Source organism: Barbus barbus, assembly GCF_936440315.1.
Source record: "Barbus barbus genome assembly, chromosome: 36".
In the NCBI taxonomy this organism is placed as follows: Eukaryota; Metazoa; Chordata; class Actinopteri; order Cypriniformes; family Cyprinidae; genus Barbus; species Barbus barbus.
The window spans coordinates 16,944,324-16,957,693 of NC_136714.1; the positions used below are offsets into that span (position 1 = coordinate 16,944,324).

A 13,370-nucleotide genomic window follows, 5' to 3' on the forward strand; every position below is an offset into this window, starting at 1 on the left:
CAACATATATTGGAGCCCAATGATCTCAATTGTATAGACCTAACAATCCAATGAGACAATTCTCAAAATATCATCTTTTTGTCCCACAGAATAGAGAAAATCATACAGTTTTGGAACAACATGAACGTGATTAAATTATTATTGATTCATTCGTTCAACTTTTTTGTATAGTTTTTAAACTCATTTAAAAGTAAAATGCACTCCAAAAATATAATACAAACACTAAAAAATATTGGGTTTTCTTTGTCATCTGTTTACATAGTATATATAGCTGAGAACTTGTGGCCAAAAAAAGAATAGAATGTCTGAGCGCTGCCTGGAGTGCCAAGAGAGGTCAGCCAGGTTAGCCATATGTAATCTTTAGACAATGCCTAAATATATGGATTGGGATTCAAACTATAGCAACAATGCCGCTATAAGAGTTACTCAAGACAGGAACTAATTATGCATTATTTAATGGAATTGTCAAGCAACTGTATCAATAAATATGATGCTGAATCACCCCACCTGAGAGCAAAGTTCCTTGAGGTCACAACAGCATCTGAGCCAGATCTCAGTGCTGTAACGTGATGTTGCCCGTGGCCAACCAATCCTAATACTGCTAATTCAGCAAATGTTGGCCACTTATTTTAAGCAGCTATGCATGGGGACTAGTCCCAAGAACAGTTCAGAAAAGTCTTATGGGGACAATCTTTAAGTCATTTTAAAATAGATACAAATGTATATAAATCGTGTTGTAAAATAAACGTCATCCTCAGTATTTAAAATGTCTGGCTGAGTACCTTAAAAACAGACCTAGAGAGTTAACAGTAATTCCTGAATTACATTTCCAAACAAAACTGTGATAACGGTTATTAACCTCAGATTATTAACTTAAACCTAAAATAGCTAAAAAAAACTAGCATATCTGATACTGACTGAATTGCATATATAATACATTTTAAATGAATGAATGAACACTACTGATTAATATGAAAGTTAATTATTATTAATAATAATAAAATCTTCTTTTGGAATAGATCATGCAATTGTATGCATTGCTTTTATGTAATGATATCATAAGGTAAAGAATCTAGATTTTGACTGCATAATCATTACTATTCCTGCTTTTCATAGCACACCAGTACTGTGCTGTTATAAACAAGGCTCCTCTTAAAACTTGATGAATGTGACATTGATGTGATCACATCACACAAATCTACTAGAAAAAAAGTCAAGTACATTATTACATAATAGATTCTCATAATGAATAAAGGTGCTTCCGTAATCACATCCATCTCATCAAAACAACACAAAGCCTCTAGGAGCCTATTATCATCAAGATAATACTGGAACATGCACCCTCCCCACTAAAATCAACAATCACCCCCAACACAACAATTTGTCTTGTCTTGTTGTTTTCAAATAATTGGACAATTAGTACATCTTGCATTAGCTACAATTAAGTCACTGAACTAATTTTATCCTAGTTATTTTAACTAAATGTTAATCCTCTAGAATCTTACATCTATAACTTTCTCTTATAGTAGTTAATATTTTAACATAATAAACACCAACATAAAGGACATCAAGGATCTAGATTTAAACTTAGATATGCAAAAATCAAGATCAGTCTTTTTCAAAATAACACAAACTGAAGAGCCATCCTTAGTCAGCAACATTCTAGCTTCATGTAATGATCTGTCAAGGGATGATATGGACCAGGAACTACTGTATCTAGTGTGAAGACAGGATATATACAAGAGTTTATTATGAGTTCCAATCTTTGGAAGTAAACTATTTAAGAAAAAAATCACCTAATAACATACTGCACAGACAATTTTTTTTATTTCTTTCCAAATTCAATTTGTTTCCCAATTTCAATATTGTTTTTCCAAAACAATTCCCAGATGTTTTTGCTTTACAGTTAAAGTCTCACTACATTCACTATAGTTGCATAAACCTTTTAATTGTTTTTTGGCAAGCATGGGAGGGTTCAACCGAGAAGCCAGATTACAGTGAGGATTTCTACAACCGGATTAACCATAGATTTAAGAACCTTATTTAGTCACAAGAAGTGAAAATAATCAATAAGCCTGTCTGTGGAGTTGGTATAAAAGGGCCTTTGCTCAGAGTAGACAACACAGCCTTGTGGAGAACCACAAAGAGAGATCCTACACCACTGAATCCTTCCTTTTGTTCACTCCAAACAACAACAAAAACAAACAGGTATGATTTAGTGTTTTCTGTAGGCCCTTAGGGCTATGATGTTAACTAAACTGCAGTTCAAACTGTAATGAAAACATGATCTGATTAGCACCTGTGGTTTCCTTCTCAGTTGCTCAGAATGGAATACTACAAGTTTGCCCTTCTGGTGGTTTTCCTGTCCTACATTGAGCGCTGCTGGTCTTCCTCCTGCGTTGTGGACAGCTTTACTGTCAAGGACGACTTTGACCCCAAGAGAGTATGTAGTATGCAGTTTAATGATTTCAGAGAGGATATAAGTTTGCACATTTTCAATCTTACTATAAAACAGACAGGCTGACCTAACCTGGTGTATTGTATCTTGTAGTATGCAGGCAAATGGTACGCTCAACAGAAGAAAGACCCAGAGGGACTCTTCCTCCAGGACAACATCTCTGCGGAATACACCATTGATGATGACGGCACCATGACTGCCTCTTCCAAGGGCCGCGTAACTCTTTTCGGGTTAGTGATGAGTCTGAAAGTATGAGTGTAACAATGAAGCATTCAATGACATTTGATTCAGAAAGCTTAATAAGCTTCAATAAGATTGCGATAACATCACATGCTAATGCTAATTCTGCTAATTCAGGTTAACAGAGAATGTTCTCTGAACTTTGGAGATTTTTTTGAAGTTATGAACAAATATTCTTTCAGTTACATTAATAGAATGTTCCTTCGAAGTTATCTGTTCTCAAAACGTTAGCACAAAAACATTAGTTATACTTATTCTTTGTGTTAGATGGTTTAAAGAATATTCAAACATAACATTCGGATAATGTTTGAAAAATAATAAAATGGAATTTAATGTTGTCTTTAACATTCACATAACCAAGAAAAATGTTCTTCAAACATTTTTTAAAAAAAAAGGGAAAAACTGGACATTTTGATAGTTCCGGGAACATAAAGCTAGTTTGATAGCAAATGACATCACATGCTAATGCTAATCTTAGTTTACTGCTTAAGGCATCTGGCTTGATTCAGAAAAGTTTAAATATACGATAGTGATGACGTCATAAGCTAATGCTAATCCTGCTGCTTACAAATTCTGTGTTGATTCGACAATTAAGTTTAAAATATGGTGGCAATGACGTCCCATGCTAATGCTAATCCTGCTTTTATACAGGTTCTTGGTTAATTGAGAAATAAGTTAGTGCTGATGTCACCTGCTAATGCTAACTCTTTACAGATTCTGGGTTGTGTGTGCTGACATGGCTGCCCAGTACAGTGTTCCTGACCCAACCACTCCTGGCAAGATGTTCATGAACTATCAGGGCTTGGCTAGCTATCTGTCCAGCGGAGGTCAGAAGACACTTATGTGCCCATTATCACATCTGTACCCATTACTGTCACATGAATCATTTGACTTATTGTTTAATCTTCATAAAGGTGACAACTACTGGATCATTGACACCGACTACGACAACTATGCTATCACCTACGCTTGCCGCACTCTGATGGATGATGGCACATGCGAGGATGGCTATGCCCTGGTCTTCTCACGCAACCCCCGTGGCCTGCCTCCAGCAATCCAGCGCATCGTCCGCCAGAAACAGGACGAGATCTGCTTGGCTGGTCAGTTCCAGCCCGTCCTGCAGTCTGGTAAGTCCACAGACAGAAGTCAGACTTTCAATTTAGCTGCAATAATACAAAAGTAGTCTTATTATTTCAGTTAATCGTGCACATATATAAGGAGTTTGGATTTGATTTGTCTGTCTGATCTGATTTTTCCCATCTCACATTTTACAGGGGCTTGCTAAGCTGTTAGAGGAAAATGAAGAGCATGCTGGCATAAGAAGCGACATCCAGGGTCATTCCATTTCAGTGCTGTAGGCACCATTGCACGTGTGCATCAGGACGACATCAGATCATTGAACTTCTTAACTCAAGGGAATCTTGGACTATGTTAAGTGTGTGTGACAATAAATATTTTTTAAACAAAACTTACTTTTGGACATTTTTATGGAATTTATAGGGGTGGGTGGTTTTGCATTGCTCTGCATACAATATCATTCACATCTTCAGTATCATTGACAATGACTTACATCAGTCCGGACAAGAATATTTCTCTAGATTATTTGTAATTTAAAATATATTAGAATGGATACACAGCAGTGAATGCCCCTTTTGTGTACAAACTGAAAGGGATATGTTATAATGTGCAGCATATTTGCATTAATAACCAATGCCAAGAAGAACAGAATCAACATACAGTATAAATAATAAGGGACAAATACATTTCTGTTTGGGAAACATAATAGAGATTATGGGAAATGAGGGCTCATGAGATCTAAAATGGAAAAACTGGACAAGTGTTGTTTTGCAAAAAGAAAATCAAGTTATCCACTTAGTGTAGTTACAAGGCTTTAGTAATGATAATTCCTGTAAACTGACATTACACAACTCCTGGTTTCAAGCAAAATAAACACAAATGGAAAGTAAATATATTTTCAGGCAATGGATAATAATATATTATATATATATATATATATATATATATATATATATATATGAAAAATATATTTGCAGCAGAAAAAGATATCGTGTCTTAGCATTTCTTAACAGATTCACAAGATATTAAATAGATGTTTTAAATGTTTAAAACTACTGTAACTGATTTTAAGAAGACATTGATTCAATAGAATTAAGTGTAATTAAAATCATACCAATCAACAGTGAAATGTGTAAAACAAATTCTCTAAGCCTTTCAACAGTGAAAGGCTTAGAGAAACATTTCCATTTTCAATTTCTAAAAATATGCCCAATTATAAGAGAATCAAACTTGAGGATTTTCACAGTGATATATTATCAATTATCAAGTTATACCAATAGATAATAGGCATAATGTTTCAAATGTCAATCGAGCAGTAACACAGTTAATTTGCATAGTCAATGCAACAATCTTAAAAGATTCAAACAAAAAAAGTTGGCATAAGTAAGTGCAGTATGAGCTTATCCAGTTCAGCTTTACATTGGGTCATCTGAGGTCTTGCCAATTTATCTACAATCGGATAATACCTTCTGAAAACTGTTCTTGTTACGACTGCCGATAAGTATTCTTATGCCAGCTGGTGTCTTGGAGACAGAACAAATTGTCTGTAATGAGCCAAGTCTCTGCTGGAGAAAGTCAGGGTTAATGACATAAGGGGCTTTTAAAAGCCTGACAATGTAGGTAAACAAGATGTAGAAAAGACTGGCACCGTTTTCTGAACTTCTACTACTAAATAATACTCAAAATGTAAAAATAAGATTTAAATCAAATAAGATTTAAATCAAATCAAAATGTTTTCATCTCAAAAACACGGCTCCCTCTTTTACAACATTCCATTGTACATTACATATATACAGTATATATAATTATATAACATTGTTATAAATCATTTGATATTTATACTTATTTATACTTTTTATATTTTATTTTGATATTGACAGTCAAAAAAAAAAAACAATGGCAATACCTCAATCACTTTCTACGAAATATATCTGGAAACCATCTACAGCACATAACTGAAGTCATGGAAGTTCATGTAAGTGGCGACACGTAGTACACGTTTTAGAACATTGAGATAAAAGCAATGAGTAACCATGTAATACTGTGATACCCAACCATTCATGAACATTAACAAAGTGACAGAATGACAGCAAATATATATTAACTTACTAACCTGAAAAGATCATTAACTCGGGTTCATGCTTTGTTTGCTGTGGGAAAACGATATTTTAAAAGGTCATATGTAATGAGTCTTATAAAGAAGAACAAAGCAGCTAAGTAAATAATATCCTGAATATCCTTTGACGTTAGTATAACCCAAGTGATCTAGTACGCTACCTCACATAAGTGCACAGTAAGATGTCCCCATCAATAAGAAGTTCCCATGAATGTTGGTTGAATCTGAGATTATTTAAAGATTTCTGTGTAAAACTGGTAGTATTCTGATGTTTTTTCTTACACATGAAGGTTACTCCTCAATGGAAAAACAAATGTTTCACTACATTAACAGAATTCAAATTATAATTTTATACAAATAGATAGTACATGCCATTTGCTGCATCATCACTACTAAAACTAAAAGTGACTATTTTCAAACAGGTTTCCTCAACCACTCCGCCCTTTGGCCGTTGGTCAGACAAACAGCTAGACACGCCCAAATCACACACCATTGGCTGAGCTGTTGTCAGGCAGTTTGGATGCTGAGCAATGTTTTGGCAGCAACACAGAGTCACAGGCATAAACAGTGTTACACTTTTAGGGAAGAGTCCTGAATATATAGACATGTCTATATAAATAATCCGCAGATTTATGCTATCTAGGTGTAAACATAAAATCAAATTCCAGTGCAATTGTGTGTAAAAAAGCAAATGTCTATTTTTTTTCCCTCCATGTGGCTCATAGTGCATTACTTGATAGATGCTTTCAGCCACATATAAATCCAGTAATATTAAGTAGAAACTGTGGGTGGCACTGTTTCTATGGTGTTCAGCCCACAGCCCCCCTTCTCTCGCTTCCTCTATCTCATCTGTCTATGATTGGTTGCTGAGGGTTAAGAAAGCGGAGCAACATCTTTACCCACAATCCTTTGCTCTATTCAGACAGCCAAGCTAATGCGCACCGGGAAATTCAGCAGTGAAGGCATGGCAAATGTATTCTTCATTCTACTCATCCGCTCCTATGATAAGGGTGAGTCCCTGTTTCCCAAAATATTCATCCTCAGTCTTTATATGGTGGTGGGCTTCCTCTTATACAAAGCTTTTATATATTAGTATGATATCACAAGAATATTTAATAGGAAATTAAGGTAAAGCAACATGCATTTTGACACATTCATGTCATGTAATTTATTTCATGACATCTTTTTAGGATTTTTACGAAATTACGATACTGAACTGGTAAACAATTAATTTGTACATATTATCTGAACTCAAACTGCCCTACTACAATTAAGACATATCTTACATAAGACCTCAGTTTTTCCAATACAGTATTTGTCTGTCATTCACTCATAGTCACTCATAAAGTATGACTCATAACGGAGTTCATATAAAGTGGACAGAGATCTCCGTCTACACAACCTGCCAGACCGGATAACAACAACTATACTGTATGGCTACAATTAGGAAGAAAGGACAGAAAAGACATTATTCGTAACCACACAGTCATTATTCTACCAGATGACGGAGACTCACAGTTCATAGAATAAACTGAGAGATTGCCTGAACTGGCCCTTTGTTATTTATTGACACAATAGTAGTATTGCAAATGAATGGAAACACACACACACACACACACAGACAACAGTATGGGACAAAACATTCTATACAATTCCAAAATAAATTAATTAATTAATACAAACTTTCACATCACTAAATATAACAAAAATGAACTGTGATTTATTCTATTACTAAAACTGTACAATACCACCATTGTCTGGTTTCAGTGATAAAAATCTCCCATATGACCATGTGTGGCACCCACCATGTGAGAACTATTATTAAAAGGAGAATATTTATGATAAAAGAGTCTTTAAATGTGTGTAAATCATATTTCACACATTTTTTTACAGTATAAATGCCATACATCCTGCAAGTAGCATGAACAACAGCATTTTCAAGTCAGTGTGAAATTTTTAGTCATTATACATGCCATTGAACATCTCTGCATTGCCAGCAACAAACAAAGAGGTGATTCTAAAAGTACTTCACTATATAACTAATTTAACTAGTTCAGATGAAACAGTGATTTTACTATTGTCTTTATTTCTCATGGAACGATCTGATGTGTAAAATGTTTTCGCTCAGTTTGAAAAGAACCAGTAAAAGATTGAATATTTACACATTTGCCCTGCTATTGCTTTTTAATGTACATTTAATTTAAGATGAGCTAAGACAAATAAGAGAAACCATTCAGACACTTTACAATTAAATCATGTATTTCAATGCATAAAAACATGTCTTATGTTATCCTATCTACTGCAGGTGTATAAAATCAAATTCCAGTGCAATTGCATGACAAAGCAAATGTCTTTTCATTTCTTCTCATGTGGCTATAATTCATTTAACTAGTTCAGATGAAATTTATTTTCATTATATTTCGTAGCATGAGCTAATGTGTGAACTGGTTTTGCTTCATCTAATACGAACCAGTAAAAGATTGACTCTTTATGCCTTATTGTCATGATGCCCAGATATTGCTCAGTGCATTACAAACTAGCCCAGGAGGGACACAACACTTCTGCCCGCCTTTTATCTTACAGCCTATGAAAATGACTGATGTTGGAAAGGGGGACTGCCTGATGGTTTTTGCATACTGAAGCATGGACTTACACCACTGCTTTTCGTTTAGCCGGTGGGAGGCGGGGTATAGAGAGGTTATTGAATTAATCTAAGCAGTTTTGTTAATTTTATAGCTTGTCCCTTTAAGAAGCCATTTATTCAGGTGAGTGTTGTATTTAATAGTTGCTCATTTATATTGTTATTTGTCTTAAAATTCAAAAATGCAATGAGCATGCATCTACTTTGGCAGAAGAACAACTATAGAGAAAAACAAAATAGTTTACTGATGTTAATGCCAGTTTAAATATAGACCTATAAACTTTATGAGAAACCATCATGGAAAACAGTCTCATATCTAAGTGGTGATTTTATGACCCTCCAATAAAAAGGCAATTAGGAGATAAATAGCATGCATACTTGCTTTGATTAGAGACCAATGTCTGGCACATCCAAACCTATACAGCAGATGTGTGACACAATGACATAAAAAGGATTTAATGGAACAAGGAATCCCAAAAAAAAAATTCTGTGAACTAATTAGTAACTGGACATTTTTACTCAGGAATTGCTTTGAACAGTGTACAGATGTGTATGCTGTGCCACATACTGTACATCTGTAATTTGTGGAGTTTTATTAATGATTATAAAAGGTCAGGGACTTCAACATCACTGGCATCATAAAATAGCTGTATTAGAATAATACTTTGTGCATACAAAGTCCTAATAATAATGACTGAGATGTTGGTGAGATGTAAGATCAAACTTTTGGTTCCTAGTTTCGCTATAGTCTACAGATCAAACAGCTTTAGAGGCTTTGATAAGAGAAGTATGTGAGAATCTTTTCTAATGATTGGTAAATGCTGTCCCTAGCATGTTAAACCCTCTCAAACACTGATTGTGTATAACCTTAGATAATTGTGTTAACTTGCTTAACTAATTATTGACTTTCCCACAGAAACAGCTAAAAAAAAAAAGAAAACGCAGAAACTGTTTTCCATTCACACTTGCACAACGATTAATCAGTTACCCCAATTTAACAGACATCCAGTTTGATCTTTAAAGGAGATCGCACACTGATCAAAGGTCTTTGTCCCTTTTTCAGGAGCTGTCTTAAAAGCCTCATCAGTCCATGGGTCCTTCATCACTGGAAGCCATGGAGGACCTAAACTCTGTGACTGTGGGCCCACTAAAGCGTAGAGTACAAGAGAGGAAACGGATTCAAGAGATTATCAAGACCAAGTTGCAGCGAAACCTCTCCTGCTCAGGATCTAAACTGAAGAGGACTCTAACAGGCTTCTTCCCAGTAGTGAAATGGCTTCCGAAGTACAAGGTGAAGGACTATATATGGGGAGATCTGATGTCTGGGATCATAATTGGCATCATTTTGATCCCTCAAGCCATTGCATACTGCCTGCTGGCTGGCTTGGATCCCATCTATGGCTTGTACACATCATTTTTTTCAAACATCATTTACTTTTTCATGGGAACGTCAAGACATGTTTCTGTGGGCATCTTCAGCCTCATGAGTTTGATGGTTGGGCAAGTTGTGGACCGAGAGGTCTACCTTGCAGGCTTTGAGTTGAGTGATGACAGTACGAAAAACGCATTAGGGTTAAATGGCACTGGGGATGATAACACTACTCTGGTCAACTTGAAGATCATGGCACTGAATATGGAATGTGGAAAGGAATGCTACGCCATTAGCATTGCCACAGCTTTAACATTTCTTGCTGGAGTCTACCAGGTACGTACAGTCTTAAATCACATCTGCAAATCACCACGCAAATATGTAAGTGCTGTAACCATAAAGTACAAAATTTCAATTTAAATAAATGTGAGTGAGATATTCGAAGGAATGAAGGGTGACTAAAAAACTGTTCCTAGAAACGCACTTGTACGTCACTCCTGCGCTGTTGTCACACAATTAAACCTGCACAAAGAATTATGGGAGCGAGTGTCTCTCAGTTGTACCCTTCAAAATCATTTCAAAGTGTCCTCTGAAGCGGGCCATTTTGAGCCCTTTGGTTTGGAACAACCCTTCAGTATAGGGGTCATGATTGCGCTTACTTCTAAATGCCCTTTGGAGATAGATTTATCCCATTTGGAACACAGCAAATGCCATCTTCCAATTCCATTTATATTATATTTATAAATAAATGTATAGTACGACAAAAATGTAATGTCCTTTATTGAAAAGTGTATTGTATTTTCTCCTCAGGTGCTGATGGCTGTTCTCAGACTGGGGTTTGTCTCAGTTTATCTGTCTACTCCTATGCTTGATGGCTTTGCCACTGGGGCATCTTGCACTATCCTCACTGTCCAGGCAAAGTACCTGCTTGGCCTTAAGATCCCTCGACACCAAGGCTACGGCACAGTGGTGGTCACTTGGATCAACATCTTCAAGACCATCCACAAAACCAACTTCTGTGACTTAATAACAAGTGCCATCAGCATAATAGTGCTGCTTGCAGGAAAAGAAATCCAGGATCGCTATAAGGACCGTTTGAAGATCCCACTGCCCATAGAACTGGTCGTAGTGGCAGTTGCCACAGTAGTTTCCCACTTTGCTGATCTAAACGGACAGTATAGCTCCAGTATCTCAGGTGCCATTCCAACTGGTTTCATTCCGCCAAAGGTGCCCAGTGTTGAACTGATGCCCCGTGTAGCATATGATGCCATTCCATTAGCGGTCATCAGTTTTGCATTTACCGTTTCTCTGTCTGAGATGTTTGCTAAAAAGAATGGTTACACAGTTAGACCCAACCAAGAAATGATAGCAATTGGGTTCTGCAATATAATTCCTTCATTTTTCCATTCTTTCACTACAAGTGCCGCCCTTGCAAAAACTATGGTGAAGGACTCAACAGGTTGCCAGACTCAGGTCTCCAGTGTAGTGAGTGCCTTAGTGGTTCTTCTGGTTCTTCTTTTCTTTGCACCATTTTTCTACGCCCTGCAGAAATGTGTCCTTGCCTGCATCATCATCGTCAGTCTGCGTGGTGCCCTGTGCAAATTTGTAGACGTCCCTAAGCAATGGCGTGAAAGCAAGATTGAGGCAATTGTCTGGTTGGTGAGCATGAGCTCAACTGCTTTAATTAGCGTGGAGATTGGACTGCTGATTGGTGTGGTCTTCTCTATGATCTGCGTGGTGGCCCAGACTCAAAATCCTAAGGTTTCGTTACTGGGACAAATTGAACAAACCAACGACTTTGAGGACATGGAAGAGTATGACAATCTTTCACCTGTTCCAAAGGTGAAGATCTTTCGTTTTCAAGCGCCTCTTTTCTACGCCAACAAAGCGTTCTTTTTAAAATCTTTATATAAAGCAACTGATCTTGAGCCATTCCTTGAAATAACCCGCAGAAGAAAACTGGAGAAAAAAGCTAGAGAAAAGGCTGCAAAGAAGACAGATAGAGTAGATGAAACCAATGGAGACGTAAGTGTAAGCTTGATTCCAAAAAACACTGATTTTCACACTATCATCTTAGATTGCTCCTGCATCTCCATAATAGACACATCAGGAGTGAGCACCTTCAAAATGGTTTTAAAAGACTATAAAGAAGTTGGCGTGAATGTAATTCTAGCTTGCTGCAACACACCAGTAATAGATTCTTTAAGGAGAGGCTCTTTCTTTGGGGCTGGTGACAAAGACATGGAACAACTGTCATTTCATACCATCCACAGTGCTGTTTGTTTTGCTACTCATATGACACAACCAGTTAATGACTCGTCTGTGTAATGTGTCCACAAATGGGCCTCAAGAGCTGAAAAACATTTTCAATTAAAACACATGAAACATGATATTCAGCTCTTGGAAACGATAAATGTTGAATTAATTTATGACCATTTATTAAATTTTCATAAAATAAACATGATATAGCACAAAAATTCTTCAGAACTGAATATGAATATTTTGAATATTCTGCTACAAACTCAGGGGTTGTTATTATACACACTGGAAGACAAAATTGCATTTATGTGTCATATTAAGTTTTTTTATATTTCTCAAAAACTACAAGAAAATCAAACAAATAACAACATAACTACTTGGTGACATATTTCTGAGACACTAAGCCCTCAGAAATTGATTTAATACCATTTTAAATGTAAACAACACAGATAATAATTAATTTCCAGTGTGATCTGTGCAAAACTACCCTTTAATTGCCAGAAAAAAATCTTCACACATCTGCAAATAATACAGCACCATGAGAAGACAATACAGATCTGTGATTTTAAGTTGTCTGTTATACTGCCTTTAAAATGTGAAAATGTTTGGTGTTCTTGAGAAAATAAAAATGAAGGACAAATTTCACCTGGAGATCTGATTATATTTTAAACCAGTGTCAATAACTGTATGGACTCCGCCATTTGGATGCAACTGTTACCTCAAGGTTCATGCTTGTTTTCAGCTTATGATATTGTATAACCCACCATATTCATGTTAAATAATGATTATATTGCAAAAACATCTTTGGTTTCAGTTCACTTATTGAATCTAACTATAAAATAGTTTGAGATAACCCCCAATATACAATTGTCCATGTTTTTGGCACACAAAAAAAAACAAAACACAAAGGTGGGATTACAGTGACTGTAAATTACCTTAGTTGAAGATGCTCTCCACAGACTGTGTCGATTTTGTTGTTTGTGCCTCCATTGTTGATTATTTGTGTCAGTTCTGCAACACAAGTGCAGATTCATATCTGTTATGATTAGTGGAGCAAAGTTATTCCAATAATTTTATCGCACTAGCATCCTAAAGAATAACCGTCGTTATCACAAATCACTACGGAATGTGTTTGATTATGATAAGGAAACTATTTAGCTCCGGGGCGCGTAGTGGCGCACTACTCGAGACGATGTATGAGTCTCTTTTC

At 36.1% G+C, this 13,370-nt stretch overlaps 2 protein-coding genes across 2 annotated transcripts; both read left to right on the top strand.

Annotated features, from left to right (window-relative positions):
* Positions 1-2,095: 2,095 nt before the first annotated feature.
* LOC306855877 (purpurin-like) lies at positions 2,096-4,662 on the top strand. The gene is made up of 6 exons (XM_079394817.1): positions 2,096-2,208; positions 2,318-2,443; positions 2,552-2,688; positions 3,413-3,525; positions 3,613-3,825; positions 3,973-4,662. Exons 2-6 carry the CDS (start codon positions 2,327-2,329, stop codon positions 3,981-3,983), a joined length of 591 nt encoding a protein of 196 aa, XP_079250943.1. The 5' UTR covers positions 2,096-2,208; positions 2,318-2,326; the 3' UTR covers positions 3,984-4,662.
* A 2,133-nt stretch (positions 4,663-6,795) lies between these two features.
* LOC306855861 (sulfate transporter-like) lies at positions 6,796-12,804 on the top strand. The gene is made up of 3 exons (XM_079394788.1): positions 6,796-6,901; positions 9,596-10,237; positions 10,712-12,804. Exons 2-3 carry the CDS (start codon positions 9,623-9,625, stop codon positions 12,227-12,229), a joined length of 2,133 nt encoding a protein of 710 aa, XP_079250914.1. The 5' UTR covers positions 6,796-6,901; positions 9,596-9,622; the 3' UTR covers positions 12,230-12,804.
* Positions 12,805-13,370: the final 566 nt, after the last annotated feature.

Coding starts and splice junctions, on each gene's coding strand:
- LOC306855861 (XM_079394788.1), top strand. CDS start 9,623: ATGGGTCCTTCATCACTGGAAGCCATGGAGGACCTAAACTCTGTGACT. Junction 10,238..10,711: donor TTCTTGCTGGAGTCTACCAG/GTACGTACAGTC, acceptor TTTTCTCCTCAG/GTGCTGATGGCTGTTCTCAG.
- LOC306855877 (XM_079394817.1), top strand. CDS start 2,327: ATGGAATACTACAAGTTTGCCCTTCTGGTGGTTTTCCTGTCCTACATT. Junction 2,444..2,551: donor ACGACTTTGACCCCAAGAGA/GTATGTAGTATG, acceptor TGTATCTTGTAG/TATGCAGGCAAATGGTACGC. Junction 3,526..3,612: donor TAGCTATCTGTCCAGCGGAG/GTCAGAAGACAC, acceptor ATCTTCATAAAG/GTGACAACTACTGGATCATT.